This window comes from Mustela lutreola, chromosome 3, assembly GCF_030435805.1.
Source record: "Mustela lutreola isolate mMusLut2 chromosome 3, mMusLut2.pri, whole genome shotgun sequence".
Taxonomy (NCBI): Eukaryota; Metazoa; Chordata; class Mammalia; order Carnivora; family Mustelidae; genus Mustela; species Mustela lutreola.
In genome coordinates this window covers 67,748,667-67,765,091 of record NC_081292.1, presented here as the reverse complement: position 1 = coordinate 67,765,091, position 16,425 = coordinate 67,748,667, and the positions used below count along the sequence as shown (strand labels likewise).

The following is a 16,425-nucleotide window of genomic DNA, read 5'->3' as shown; positions in this document are numbered from 1 at the left end:
AAGCACTAGCTCTCCTGCCTTCTGACAAGGAGAGTCTTTTTCACACAGAGAGAACATCAATTTGCCTAAGTTAAAGATTGAAACCATCTCTCTCTCCCTCAGAGGAACTGAAAGGTAAATGTTACATCTGTTAAAATTACGAACACATCTCCAATTTCACAAAATAAACCACTGAAGATGGAACATAGAGGCCCTCCCTAACTCTGCACAGATTAGCACTGGGGGAGAGGAAGTCATGGAGTCATGACTGACCAGGGTTAGGGGCTCTCTTCTGTAAAGTGGTAGTGGGTCCACTTTGCCAGACTGTTGTAGGACTAACATATAAAATGCCTGGGACATAATAGCAGTTCAACAGGGATATCTTTGACATAGTGTTGGCACATGATGGGCTTCAGTAAATGGGGGGGCGAATGGGCCAAGGTTGTACCTCACAAGCCAGGGGCCATAGACCACCATTCATATTGAGAGGTTACCATCCCTCTGCTTGGCCCCTAAATCCACATCCCCCTGGTGCTTTTAAAGCCACGCACTCCCAGAAACCACTCCAAATCTTTGTAATCAGAAAAAGATGGGGGTGCAGCCCAGGCTTTATCAAGCCACTTAGCAGGTCTGATGCGCAATCAGGGTTGAGAACCACGAGTCCAAATCTTGGAGGATGGCTCTTTCAAGAGTGGTTCTCAAACTTTGGCGAAGGTCAGAGGCCCCAGAGAGCTTGTTAAAATGCAGATTGCTGTGCTCTGGGAGTTTCTGATTTAGGAGGCGGGGTGGGTCTGAGAATTTGCATGTCTAACATTTCCCTATTTCCTTATTGCTTGCTGCTACTGCCTGAAGACAGTTTGAGAACCACCTCACTTCACCCAAGCCCCAGTCAGATATTATTATCATTGTTTATTTTTTAAGATCTTATTTATTTATTTGAGAGAGAGAGAGAGAGAGAGAAAGCATGAGCAGGGAGAGGGGTAGAGGGAGAAGCAGACTCCCCACTGAGCAGGGAGCCCAATGTAGGACTCGATCTCAGGACCCTGGCATCATGTCCTGAGTGGAAGGCAGATGCTTAACCAACTGAGCCACCCAGGCACCCCTCATCGGAGGGGTGTTTTTAAATATCTATGCCTTGGCCCTGGAGAATCATATTTAAACCCTCTAGTGAGGGACCTGAGCTCCTCCTATTGCTAGTGCCTCTGGGTCAGGAATGTCTGCTTTCCTAAAATGAACTTTTTGCTCTAATTCCAAGGTGTGCCCTGGCACCAACAATCAGAAATTTCACAGGAGCCCCTTAGAAACTCAGTTTCTCAGGGCCCAACTCAGACCTGTGAAATCAGAATCTGCATTTTAACAAGGCACTAATTCCTATCACATTAAAGACCGAGAAACATTGCTTAGGATTCAACCAAAATGAAATGTTTTCTAAGAGGCCTCCTCCTAGCATCTTTGTGATGGTCTCTCTCCAGAATTCAGGTTGGAGAAACACAGCTAGCACCACTCAGCCCTCACCAAAGCCAGGCAGATAGGTAGCCAAGCCTGCAATAAATAAGTAAAGTTTTCCATTGACATTAATTGCCTGCCCTTTGAGACAGAGTAGAAACAAATTTTTTAAATTGCAAGTAAGTGGGCATCCCCGTGCCAACAGTGTAGAATCCTCATCACTGACTTCCAGAACCTGAGAGAAGAGGAACCCAGCCAGGACAGACTCTACCTGACTTGGGCTTTGGCTGACCCTGGCAGGGACTGCGGCCAGGACTCACAGGTGTGGTGTGTACTCACTGTTGCACATAGGTGATAGAGTTTATATTCCAAAACAAGGTCTCAGCCATACACCCCTTCGTGGACTGTAAGGTATTTGGGCAAGGAGCCCTGTAACTATTAAATGTGATCAAGATACTTGGCTCAGAGCCCAAAAGCCAAACAGTATAACTGTGACCAAAATAATTAATAATAACATGTATTGCCTAAGGTGTTAGGAATAAGCCCCTCATATCCTATTAGTGAAAGTGTCAACAGATGGAGAATTTTTGCAAGGCAATGTGGAAAAAGCCCTCAGATTTTTATTTTATTTTTTTTAAAGATTTTATTTATTTATTTGACAGAGAAAGATCACAAGTAGGCAGAGAGGCAGGCAGAGAGAGAGAGAGGAGGAAACAGGCTCCCTGCTGAGCAGAGAGCCCGGTGCGTGACTCGATCCCAGGACCCTGAGATCATGACCTGAGCCGAAGGCAGCGGCTTAACCCACTGAGCCACCCAGGCGCCCACCCTCAAAATTTTAAACACCGATATGCTAAGACCCACACTCTCACAACTAGAAACATAGACTACAAAAAAGTTAGAAGACATGTATAAAGATACATATATTTGAATGTTCTCTGCAGAGCTGTTCATAACTTTTTAAAATGGAAATAAGCTATAGGTTTATCAAGAAAGGAGTAGATAGGGGCTCCTGGGTGGCTCAATCAGCTCAGTGTCAGCTTGGGCTCGGCTTATGATCCCAGACTCCTGGGATCAAGCCCTAAGGCAGGCTTAACTCCTGCTCAGTGAGGATTCTGCATCTCCCTCTGTCCCTCACCCTCCTCATGGTCGCTCTCTCTCTTTCTCAAATAAATTAATAAAATCTTCTTTTAAAAAGGAGTAGATAAATGTGCAGTAGTCTTCTGCACATTTATTTTAAATATGGGAGCTATAAATGTTTACACATGAATGCATAATGCATACCTCTGTGTATATGTAGTATGACTCCATTTCTATTTTTTAAAGTATATATATATATATATATATATATACACTTATAAATATATAAATAAGGATAAGCAAATCTGGAAATGCACCACCAATCTGTAAACAATGATTGCTTTTAGGAAGTGAAGCTAGAATAGGGGAAGTAGATTTCACTTTTTCTGTATACCCATCTTTAATTTTTTGATGTGTTAATAAGCATGTATTTTTATCACTTCAAAAATACTTGCAACAGATAAAAATTACTTCTTAAGAACTGTTTTTCTCTGATTGTGTTTCATTACATTAGCTCCTTTAGTTCTGTATTTCAGGTTTATTCATTAGATGTAATATGATATACTCTAATTGACTAAGTTTGGACTTTATTAGGAAAAACCTAATCCAGCCTGGATTCCTTAAGATTAAATTCAGGTGACCCTGATTGGCTTCTGAGTACCCTAGAAGGTTCTTAATTTTTTTGTTTATGTGACAGAGAGAAAGATCACAAGCAGGCAGAGAGGCAGGGAAGTAGGCTCCCTGCTGAGAGCCTGATGTGGGACTCGATCCCAGGACCCTGAGATCATGACCTGAGCTGAAGGCAGAGGCTAACCCACTCAGCCACGAGGGCGCCCTGAAGTTTCTTTATTATAATTTAGTATCAGGTCCTTGAAACTACATTTGTGTCTTCTAGCTCCTACTCTTTACTATTGTTACTTCTTATTAAGCATGTGGTTAACCAAAACTTCATGTTTCTTTTTAATAAAATGCTGGTATAAGGTCACCCCAATTCTGTATAATTTTTTAATGTAAAGGTAAATGTTTACACTTGGTTTTATTAAATTCCATGTATATTTTATTACCTACAGTCTGTTAACAAAATTTTAGTCTTTTAACATAATTTTGGATCTGGCTTTCTATTTGGATATTCCCCTAAATTTTCTATTATTTAAAAATGTAAAAAAATAAATAAATAAAAAATTTAATCACTTGGAGGTTATAAAATGTATAGACATGTCTTTCAGACAGTACTCTTTTTATCTGACAATGACCAAAACCTACTTAAACAAAAAGGACACTTACCAGATAAAGACCTAAATATCTCATTGGAAACTATTCAGTTGGATTATTTTTCTGTCCCTCCCTTATTTCTGTCTCTTTATGCTCTTTCTCAATTCTCCACACCCCACCCCTTCCAATACTTTGTTTACCCCCAACACCCTATCCTTTGCACTGGCTCTCACCCACCTGTACAGGTAACCTCGGACCCACCAAGTATGTGTCAAAGTGAAAGTACTTGCTTTCCTCCCCCAGCTAAAACTCTTTACCCTGGATTTGCATTCAGGCCTCAGGCCTGTACAGATCATTGGTTCTATTTATTTCCACAGGCCTCCCCTCAATTTCATCCCTATTGACCCTGAGAAACCACCTAGGTCTTAAGAGTTTATACATTTCCTTTGGCCCCAGCCTAAGGCCCAATTTCTGTTCCCAGGAGGCAGCAGTTTGGGTTAGGTGTCTACCTTGGTCCAGTCAAATATGGTCCAGGGGACAAATTCAGCTAGAATAAACATGGCTTCCCAGAACCATCCTCTGTGGCGAGATGCAATTCTGAGATATAAGTGTAATGTTGACAACTAACTGATAAGTATATGCCCCAAATTTGTCTACTATAGAAACAGCAGTGGACACCAAGTCCAAGTCTAATGGGTCCTTAAACCCCTAAGTTCAAAATGGGGGCAAGTCTTTAGAGGTAAAGAATGGAATATAATTTAATGATTAAGTACATTGATTTTGGAGTCAAATTAAGGATTAAACCCGATTCTGCCATGCATTCCATATTTTAATCTTGGGCAAATTACTCAGTCTTTTCATGCCTCAGTTTCCTCACCTTATAAAACAGCAAAAATGATGGCTAGTCTTGTTGGGTGGTTGTAGACATTAAATAAGATTATATAACACACTGCCTAGCTCTTAGCAAGTGTTTAATAAATGCCAGCTGTCATTATTAATATGATTACATCATCATTATCAATATGAAGAAATAAATCTGTCATGGTATAATAAAAGATGGTGGGTTTGACATAAAACAAACATTTCAGACATACCTTATTTCTGTGTGTATATATAGAATATATAAGATAAAATATAGAATATATATTGTTCTACATAAATGCAGGATAATAGAATGTATAGGATAATATGTATTAGGATATTTAAGATAAGAAAAATAAAATCTTCTTATAAATCTAATCTTCCTGTGCTACCTTGGGTGTGAGGGCACCGCTTGTTACCATGTCTCTGCGAGCACCTGAAGGGTTGTACAAGGAGATGCTAAATAGACCACCCTCGAGAGATGTCAGCCTTGTCATGTACCGGCATGAGGCAAAACCGCTCTGGAGAAACAGTCCTTTTGTTTAAAATAGAAACTTAGAAGGAAGCCAAAGTAACACACGACAGATTACTGAATATCCAGTTCTTCTGGAGTGGGGGTGGAGGGGAGAGCTCCCTTCATTTCTGAAATGAAAAGGGTAATTGCTGGTACCAAAATTCACGTCTCCTTTTCAGTGGAATTCTCCAGCCAAGCTGGGCGCTAACCGAGCAGGCGATTTCACTTCATCCTTACTTCACAAAAGACTTCCAAAATCAGTGCAGCAGACACGGCAAAATAAAAATGTTAACTACATCCTGGCTGGGAGGCGACTGAAGCCTCCACGCTCAATCAAAGGTTTACAATAATAGGATTCATTAAAAAAAAAAAAAAAAAAAAAAAAAAAAAGACAGATGGGATTAGAAAATGTTGCAGTGAAGACTCTGGAATGAGATGAGATCACAGCACCAGCCTGTCTTTTGTGGACCTGCACAATGATCCCCGAGCCAGACTGGATTAGGAAACCTCGCGACTAGGGGTTCAGAGAGAGGCTTCCGGTTCCCGGCACTTTGGGGGAGAGAAGGCTGAGACGATGCATCAGATTTACAGCTGCAGTGATGAAAATATAGAAGTTTTCACCACCGTGATCCCTTCCAAGGGTGAGTAAAATCGCCCTTGACGGTTTCCTTAACGCGGCACCTTCTGCCGGAGGTTAAGGACAATCACGTGCTGTTTTACTATGGCTTATCCTCGGGTCTCTCCGAGGGGTTCACGGGTTCGCTGTTGTGATGGTATTTGTTATTGTTGTTGTGTCTGAAAAGGACGTACATGGATAAACATCAGTCATTGAGAAATAATCCCTCAAAGGGGGTGGGGAGGAATGAGGGCAGTTAAAATGCTCCCGTTCCACTTAATTCAGTACTGGTAACCCAATATGCCGAATGAAAGTGACAGCAAGCCATTGTTTTGGGAAACAGAGATGAAAACAAAATTCCCAGAGCAGCTAGAGAGATTCTTTCTTCTTCTCCAATGAGCAAGTGGGCTCTGAAATGAGAACCAGCTGGCTCAAAAGTATGATTTCTAACCATGCCATCAAATGTGAGGAAATAGACTCCCGGCAGTGGCCTGAAGTCTAATAAAGTGGTCAAATAACGTCCTGCCCCGGGGCTGGCCTCTAACGAAGATCCCAGGGCCCCCTCCCAAACTTCACCTGGAACTAGCGCTGCCACAACGTGTGACTGTCAGCTCCTGTGCTGGGGTGAATGGTGTCAAGTCCCAGGGAGGCCTTTGTGTGTGAGCTCAGCAGCCAGCAGGTGTCTGGTTACTGGACAGTTCCCTCACTGCCCCCCCCCCCCAAGCTCAACCCTCTCTTCTGCTCCCTCTGTTCTCTCCCCAGGACCCCTGCCTTGCTGGGAGAGGCTGGGACTCTGGCTTAGCCCTGGTCTCATTGTCAGACTTGAATGAAGGGGGCTGGACGTTTGCTGGTGTTGTGCCCCTGCTCAAACAATCCCTTTCTTCTTCCCGTGTCAGCCACTGACAGGGTCACTGCTAGGGGGATGGGGAGGGGAAAGGAGAGACTCAGCCTGGTCACAAAGAGACAGCCAGCAAAACATAAATAAAGCTTTTGACATGTATTGCCACATAGAGAGAGGAAAAACAAGAGCGAGGAGTCTGCCCACGTGCAGGAGTTGGAACTCTGTCTGGAGATTCTGAAAAGTACCTGGAAAGTCAATGCTGACCCTCGGACCCAGCAAGTCCACTTCTGGGTACTCTGACTCACGGATGTTCACAGTGGCACTGATTCTAGAAGGGCAAAATGAAAAATAGCTTCAATGTCCTTGAGAAGGGGAGTGGGTAAAATGCGGTGTCATTGTACTACGGAATATTCCACAGTTGTCAACAGGGATGAACTAGATCTATGTGTATGGACACAGATCTCAAAAGCATAATGTTGAGTGGGGGGAAAAAAAGGCTGGCTGCAAATTTTATATGTATGATAACAATTACTATATCTGGCAGTACAAAACAACTTATGGATACATATTCAGAGACAGAGAATATGAAAACATAGGCTGGAAAGATGCAGACTAAATTAGTGATCTTAGTAGCCCTGGGGAGAGACAGGAGTAGAGTTAGGGGAGAGTAGAAAGGGAACCTGAACTTGCCCAATTTTGTATTTCTTTACATGAGACAAAAACAAATTGGAAGTAAATATGAAAATGTTAAAACATGTCTATTTCCTGTCATATTTTTCCATTTAACATTTTTTTAAAATATTTTATTTATTTATTTGACAGAGAGAGATCACAAGTAGGCAGAGAGGCAGGCAGAGAGAGAGAGAGGGAAGCAGGCTCCCTGCTGAGCAGAGAGCCCGATGCGGGACTCGATCCCAGGACCCTGAGATCATGACCTGAGCCGAAGGCAGCGGCTTAACCCACTGAGCCACCCAGGTGCCCCTCCATTTAACATTTTTTAAAGAAAAAAATCAAAGCCACATAGCTCTTTTTAATTAAAAAGTTATTCAACAATTCAGGAGCAACATCACACTTCACCTGACTAAAAGCATTTGAAACAGGGCCTTTGACTGCATATGCTTAGCACAGTAGTCAAGGAACTGTGGGTCACTTCTGCACTGTGTGACCTTGGGCAGGCTACTTCATCTCTTTGGACCCGAGTTTGCACTTTTATAAAAGGGAGAGCTAGAATTTACCTCCCAGGGTTATTACGGTGGGGGTTAAAATACAGATAAAACCTATAAAGCATTTAGTATGAAATAAATCACTTACAAAATGATTTCTATTTTTATTCCATATTTAGAACAATGACTATGTCCAGTCAAAGATAAATGTTTAATCCTGTATTTCTTTCTTGCCATTTTCATTCATGGCCATCTCCTGGTCATAAACCAAGTACTCATTGGTATTCATGGACATTTCACTGCTCAGGAAGTCATTCTCTAGGAAAGGAGTATTTGCAGTCTTACCTTAGACCATGAATGGAAAAAGTTCACTTCTTCCTACTTCCTTTTTTTGCCTCATCTTGCTTTCTCCAAAGCTATAGAGCAGAGGGCTTTCAGTGAGAGAAGGCAGTGCTAGCCCTTCTTAAGTCACCGCTTATAAGAGAGATTGGTAACTCTTCCGCACATCCCCACATTCCTTACCTACAGAAATAGAAGGTGGCTTAATTTTATCTAACTATCTTAATAGTTCTCCCGGGGATGCCCTTTTCCCAATGCTACCATTTAGGGTGACCAAAATGGCCAAGACATTTTCTGAGCACAGGTTCAACAGTGTGAGCAGTGTGGCCAATGGTTAAGAGGTTAAGAGGCAGTGTGGCCAATGGTTAAGTTCCCGTGAACTGTGGGACCCCTAACTTCAGTATCCCCACCAATAAAATAGAGATAATGCAGAGTACCTCGTTCACAGAGTTGTTACAAGGAGTGAATGAGATAAGGCAAATAAACCATCACCTGGTATGGCTCAATGTGAGCTATTACTACCCTTCTCTTGTATTGTATCTTTATTTCCAACACACACATACATACACATATTGGGTTCAAGTTAATATTTCTACGTATTTTTTAGCTGAGCCATCTTAATGTCCCACAAAACTATGGCAGCAGCAAGTGTTAGAGCGTTACTTAAAGGCATGGGACATAAATATCAAGTCTATAACAGGACAAGTGTGGATATTTTTTACTTTCTGGAGAGAAAGAGAGCCCTTTAAGGGAAAATTTCATAGACACAATTCACAGTAAATATGAAAGATAAAAGCTGCGGTTTTACCAAGAAGTTATACCAGAAGTTATTTCCTGAGACACACTAGAGGGGGTTTAATTCTAGGGTGAATGGCACCACAGCATTCAAAATAATTCTCTGGAGGAGAAACAGCATGGGGAGAGGTTGGGGAGAGGAATTGGGGAATAGCAGGAGGAAATGGAGAAAACTCTGGAAAGAGAAGTCCTAATGGAATGTTATAAGATCTAAAAGTTATCAGCTACTCTTTCCACCTGCCTTCAGCTTGCAGAGATGGAGGACAGTCATAATAACCACCACTGATTCCTGGGAAATTACTCCTTGTCAGGCACTGGTCCAGGGGCTTTATAAAAATTAGTTCATTTCATCCTTGCCACAGCTCTCGGAGGTGGGTGCTGTTTATTCCCGCTGTCTTACAGATGAGGAGAGGAAGGTGTGGAGAGGATGGGTAATTTGCCCAAGTCACATAAGTGGCAAGTGGTCTAGTTCTGATCCACACTCAAGTGAAAGGAGTTGGGAACCTTGGCTATTAACTAGCACACTGTATGCCAGGTTTCATGGCTATAGGTGCTCTGAAGAAAATACCACGACCCAGCCCTCATCTGGTCACTTATCTGATACGTGACAAGGAGTAGTTTCAGTTCTAGGCAGTGACATGGTGGGACTGCAGTTCTAAATAAATCATTCTAGCAGTAGGATGGAAGAGAGATGCCAGAGTATCTCCATTTTCAACAAAACACATGCCTTCATCCAACCAACTAACATTTTTTAATGCTTAATTGATTTTTTAAGCTTTCTACTGTAGCAAAACATACATGATATAAAATTGACCCTTTAAGCATTTTTAAGTGCATAGCTCTATGGCATGAGGTCCATTCACATTGTTGTACAGATATCACCACTATCCATTTCCAGAACTTTCATCATCCCTAACCAAATCTCTATATCTGTTAAATAACAACTCCCCATTCCCTTCTTCCCCTAACCCCTTTGTAACCTACTTTCTGTCTGAGTTTAATACTCTAGGTATCTCATATAATGGACCCATACAATATTTGTCCTTTTGTGTCCAGCTTATTTCATTTAGCTTAATGTTTTCAATGTTCATCCATGTTACCACATGTATCAGAATTTAATTTCTTTTTAAGGGTAAATGATATTCCATTGTATGCATATAGCACATTCTGTTTATCCACTCATCTTTTAGTTGGACATTTGGGTTGTCTCCACCTTTTAGCTGTTGTGCATAATTGCTGCTATGAGCTTTGGTGCACTCAGCCAAGTAACATCTAAAATTGTAATTCCACCCTGCTTATTCTCCCCACCTCCCCTCCTCTGCACCCTTCCCCACTCCAGGAGCAAACCCGCTCTGAGGCTACATCATCCTCAACCTGTGTTCTCTAAAACCTTTCCTTTCTCTCTCTTTGCAGTGTCCAGTCCAGCCAGAAGAAGAGTCAAAAGCTCTCAACACCTCTTGACCAAGAATGTAAGGACAACTTCAATTTTGATCCCTTTTTTTGATTTCCATTACAAAAGCAACATCTAACTTCTTCTCTTCCTCTCCCCTGCTCTCAATAGCCAGGAAGTTTTTCTCTATGACACGTGGTTGCTGCTCAATTTCCTGTCTTCCACTTCACCAAAATAATTGACAAATGTCTACCAGACAGCAAAAAGCCCTGAATCGGACTCCCCGATTCTGACATTTTCCCTAGACACATAGAGTATATCTCATTCTCTAAAAAAATTGTTCTTATTTAAACAGAGTCCATGATGAGTATAGCATTCCTGACTTAGGTGTTCTCCTGTTGCTGGCATTTGTGATGTTCTATTTTTTCACTATTATAAATAGCATTGCAATTAATTTGGACAAAATACTATTCTTTTGAATTAATTCCATGGTAAATTAATAAGTAGAAGGTTAAGAATAGTTTCATCTATCCATTGATCTGTTCATCCATCCAGTATTTTCATTCCTACTACGCAAGAGACACTATGCTAGATGTGGAGAATAGTGATTTTTTTAAAAAATGGTTTCTGCTTACAGCTTTGTCACATATTACCGGAATTCTAAACAGTTGCCAGGCTTCCAGCAATGTTTTTCCATTTACCTCCAGCCTCACTGACTTTCATTTTTCTACATTATCTTTTGCTACTCTAATAAGCACTTGCATTACCTTAAAATTAGTTTACATGTCATTGAAGCCAAAGGATGCTGTGAATTTCTCATTTTACTTACAGATTTCTTTATACAAAAGCTGTCAATCCATCTTTGTACTTTCTCTGGAAAGGTTTACTGCTGATTGTTTCCTCTTGGTTATGCTGAAGTTTCTATTTCTATCACAATTTTTCAAGGAACACCATTTTGATTTTCTAAGTATGTCAATTTTTGAAGGCCCATTCTCCATTAAAATGAATTTTTTTTTCAGTGTCCTGGGAATGAGATGGAGTTTTAGTCATTATCATTTTTTTTTAAAGATTTTGTTTATTTATTTGAAGACAGAGATCACAAGTAGGCAAGAGAGGCAGGTGGAGAGAGAGAGGAGGAAGCAGGCTCCCTGCTAAGCAGAGAGCCCGATGCAGGGCTTGATCCCAGGACCATGGGAACATGAGCTGAGCAGAAGGCAGAGGCTTTAACCCACTGAACCACCCAGGCGCCCCTAGTCATTGTTATTTCTACAAACATTACATTTTTTAATTCCCAAAGTAGTGTGTGCCTACTATAGAATTTCAAATACTATGAACATATAAAATATAATAACGAAAAATTCTAAGAAACTGTGGAACATAACAGGCAGGTATGTAGACTTAGAGTTCAACTGCCTAGACATAAATTCCAGTTCTATCCATTTCTAGCTAGGTAACCTTGAACAAGTTGCCCACCATACTGGGATTCAACTTCTTTAGTATTCAAATGGGAATAATAGCAGCACATATCTCAAGAACCACTGGAGAACAAATGACTTAATACATGTAAAATGCTTAGTCCAGAGCCTGACACACACCCAGCATTCAATGAATGTTGGTGCTTTTTAAGTGAAAATTTCCCATATACCAACATATCATTATTATGTTCCATTGCTCAATAACATACCATTTTGCAATTTGCTTTTTTTCACTAATCTATAAATCTTGAATCTTTTTACATGTCAGTTAATTCTTATAGATCTACCTCATTCTTTATAAAGGTTGCATATCATGCTATTATATGAATGTACTATAATTTTCTTCCCAAATCACATCTGAAGTTTTCTAGAATATTTAACCGAATTCTACTAAACAATGCCACAAGCAATATCCTTGAACATATTTTCATGCTCTTATGCAAATTTTTTTGAGAATAAAGTCACAGATATGAAAATGCTTGGTCATGAAATCAACACATTGTATTCCTTAATGTTATATGTCAATTATAATTAAAAAAGAAAATGCTCAAATGCTCAAAAGATATGAACATTGAAAAAATCTTACAGCCATTGTCAAATTCTGTGTTTTAAAGTACCTTTACCAAAACACCTAAGTCAATACTGTATGTCATCAGTGTTGTTAGTCTTTGACAATCTGATAGGTGAAGGTATCTCGTTTTAATTTGCATTTATTTAATTATTAATATAATTCTTCATCTTTTCAGGGATTTTGATTTTTTTCTCTATATGTTCCTAATTCATGTCTTTTGCACATTTTTCTGTTGTCATATGTATTTTTTTGATGACTTTTGGGAATATTTTATATTAAGGAAGACAGGGGAGTATCTAGGTGGTGCAGTTAGTTAAACCTCCACTCTTGATTTCAGCTCGGGGCTTGATCTCAGGATCAGTTTAGCCGCTGCCTTGGGCTCTGTGCTAGGCATGAAGTCTACTTAAAAACATACCAAAAAAAAGGAGGAAAGAAAAGGACTTTGAATGGATGGAAGATTTCTTTGTGGTAGAAATTCTTGTGGTAGAAAGGTAGATTCTTACCTTTCTCCTCATCCCTGAAAACCCAAGCCCACAATCTAAAAGAAATATGCCTCTGGTTTTCAAGGAGTGGGTGTTACCAAAAATAGAAAGGGAGGGGCACCTGGGTGACTCAGTCGATTCAGCAGGGAACTCTTGATTTCGATCCTTATCTTGGGTTTTTGGGATTGAGGCCCGCCTGAGGCTCTGTGCTCCTTGGGGAGGCTGCTTGAGGAGTCTTGTTCTCTCTCTCTCCCTTTTGTCCCTCCCTCCATTCACACTTGGGCTCTAAAATAAATAAATAAATCTTTTAAAAAGTGGTAAGGGAAGGAGTTGTTTGTAGGTCATTTTCAGTTTAAGGGAAGTTTCACAAAAGACTTTTTGGTCCAGGGGCTTGAGTTTGGCATTACTCTGGATTTGAAGGAACCGCAAGTCATTCATGACTCTGGAAAGATCTTTTGGGAACTGGGAATATTTAGTTCCCCACCACGTTCTTTCCCTGAATTTCTAACCTTGAACAATGTTCCTGTCTGAATCACTCCTAATACCTGTATCTGCTGGCTTTGTAAGGACAGAGCAGTGTTTACAAAAGCTTTTAAAATGGAAACTAAATCACCACACTTACTAATAATTAATAGGTTCTAGGGAGGAAATCCTTAGGAGGTTCCAAACCTTAATAAAGAAGACAACTCTCAGTGGAGACAGCTTTCTGGAAAGCCACTTGACTTCAGCCAGCCCTGCAGAACCAAGCTCTCAGGTTTCCTGGGAGTGGAAATTTTTGAGAAAGACAGTTATGTTTATGGTTTATGACTTTCCCTCTCCAAAATATTTTTACTCAGAGGAAAAAAAATGACTCAAGTATATAAATACATATTAAAATTTGCTTTTGATTTAAAAAAAAAATTAGAAGCTGGATCTTGTCTTCAACCATACAGTCTTCCTCCAGGTGAGACAACTTAATAATGCCCTCTGGTTTTTGAGCTCACCTCTAAATTTCTCATTTCCCCTAACATCCTGACTCATCCTTTGTTTGCAAACCTCAATGTCAGCTGTACAGAACATTCAAATTAGAAAAGACAAGAAAGGTCTTAGTCTACCTAAGATGAAGGAAGTGAGTCCTAAAGAAAGAACCATCTCTGATTATTTGTTTCCTCATCCGACTGGCTCTTGGCTGCCTTTGAGTTCTCAAGGAAAACATTCACATTTTGTAACTGCTTAAATCTACCAAGGTTTTGAATTTTTTGTCCTGAAATTCTTATTTGTGTCTGTTGTCCTTGGGCTACCATATGGAGTCAGGTTCCCTCCTTTACAAAGATCTCCCCTCTCTAAACCATCTTAGTGCCCCAGCATCACTAAGATAGAGAGTCAGGACCCCCCCCCCCCAGGGGCCACTGATTCCCCAGCCCCATCACAATGAGCAGTGGTACCACTACCAGGAAAGATGGAAAAATGAGATTGTAAATGTCACATTCTCCCCAGAGCTCAACCTTACCAGAGAGAACTTGGCTGCAAATTTACTGATTTTTCAAAATGTCCTGAGTGATTGATTGCACTTGAAATTTCTTATCTGGATGTAGGCACTTCTCTGGGTCTTCTAAAAAGCGCTCACCCAGAAGTCATAAAACCACAACTCTCATCCTGGCTCTGCCCCTTATAACTCTGTGACCCTGAAGACACATGATCTCTCTTGGACTCAGTTTCTCTATGTGCAAAATTAGGGAGTTGGGCTAGAACATTGCTATGGATCCCATCAGCCCTAAATCATAATGATTCTTCATCACCTAGGTCTCACCTGTCTTTCCAGCCCCCTACCAGCCCCCTAGGCTGGTGAACACACAGAAGTGAGACTTGAAGATGTCAGTGGATGGAATCCTGAGGCTTGAGTGTTAGCCCATGACTTCTGTTCTTCTAATCTCTGACCCAAGACCAGCAGGGGAGCATCAGTGTATTGCTCTACTTTCAGAAGACAGTTTGCTGACTAGGAAAGGAAAGGCAAATCCAACACCAAACCTGCCTCTCCCTTCCTTCTCCCCATTCCCCAGTCTTACCCCTGTACCGGAAGTGTGGGGGGAGGAGGGAATGCTAAAGAGCCTGCTCTCAGACCAGTTTGTTCTAAGACCAGCAGTAGCCACCCCAAACTGTGTCCTAGAGACCAGAAAATAACCCAGGCTTTCAGGAGGCCACAGCCATCTATTCAGCTGCCCCTTTCCTGGTGAGAGCCAAATGTGCTCCCCTGGAGTCCTCTCAGAGCCTCTGTTCCTGTGGGAAATGAGAACCAAGTACAAGACCAGCTAAGAAAGGGAAATCTTCTGAACTGGGCACCTCTCCTCTTTCCTTTCGTGTTATTGGCATCTTTGGGGCCTGGAGAAGACACCCAGAAGAGGTACCTGGCCCTAAGTCATGATGTGGGAAGTAACCAACCTCATCCCAGTCCCCTGGGAGCTCCTACCTCCAGCAGAGGGCTGAGCAGCTAATACCTCTGGGCTCCCTCCCTCCCCATTCTCTTCTCCCGCACCACAGTGCAGAGAAGCGATTGCTTGCGGAGGTGGAGTTTCTTGTTCCTGAAAGGGAACGTTTGCTGGGTTTCCCTCATGGACTCCACAGGCTTTCTTTACCTGCTTTGCTTTCTCCTTGTACAAAGTAGGTCTGAAAACATACCAGTCTCACTCCTCCTTACTCAGAAGAATGCTGACAGAGTGAAAATAAAATCAGAAACCCCTGTGACAGCTGTGTCAGTAATGAGGCTCAGGAGTCTCTTATTCAGCCTGGAGGGTCACGTTCAGGGGAGAGCCCTTAGGCCAAATATTACATGTCCAGGGGAAAGTAAGTGGCTCTGAACCACCATTAATCTAGGAAATTCCAGTATTCTGGGCAACACCATGGCAGAGCAAGGGGCCAAGGGGAAGGGAGGTAGGTAAAGAGGAGAGCAGAGGAGACTGGACAGTCAATGCTGGGCCACCCACGGAGCTGGTACAGGGTGGGCTCAGGGCTGCCCCCAGCCTAACCGAACCACCCCCTTCTAAACATACTACAGCTTATAAATGGATCAAATCAACCCATTGTACACCTTACCAAATCATATGTCAGTGGACATACGATATAGCTGGGAGGAAAAAGGAACATATTTTAAATTATTGGGAGGGGACCACCTCCTGCAGTGCCCAGAGAAGAAAAAGTACTAATCCTCCATGTTTCTGAGTGATCAGCTTTCCCCAAAGCCACAGGGTGAGTGGTTCTGGGCCTTAAAATGGGCTTGAGAGGAGTTAATTTCCTAACCCGAATAAGACCAAATTAGGGATATATTGGTTTTCTGAGCAAAGGACTCTTTGTGGTAAACTGAAGCGAAGAATGACAGCTTCTCCTAGTTTTGTCTTCAGGAGACATGAACTGCTCTCTGATTCTGTAGATAAATATGTGGCTTGAAGATAGAGAGCACGCTCTATTACCAAAACCTCTACAGATGATAGGCATTTACTTCGCCCCAATAGAGCAAGGACACGCAAGAGTATCTCCTTTCCACAGAACCACTAATTGTCAAGGCTGGGGCGTGAACTCGGGTCTGCGTGACTGCAAATGGAGCTACCTTCTTCATCACGGGCAATCTGAGAGGAGAAAAAAACATCAACTTTGTTTTCACTTTCACTTAATGACTGTTCAACATCTTTTA

General features: G+C 41.6%; 1 protein-coding gene across 1 annotated transcript in view; it reads left to right on the top strand.

Annotated features, from left to right (window-relative positions):
* Positions 1-5,207: 5,207 nt before the first annotated feature.
* VXN (vexin) overlaps positions 5,208-16,425 on the top strand; it is a 23,988-nt gene continuing 12,770 nt past the window's right edge. The window contains exons 1-2 of the mRNA XM_059166318.1: positions 5,208-5,730; positions 10,257-10,312. Coding sequence (XP_059022301.1) covers positions 5,664-5,730; positions 10,257-10,312 — 123 coding nt within the window. The 5' untranslated portion in view covers positions 5,208-5,663. The remainder of the gene's footprint in view (positions 5,731-10,256; positions 10,313-16,425) is intronic.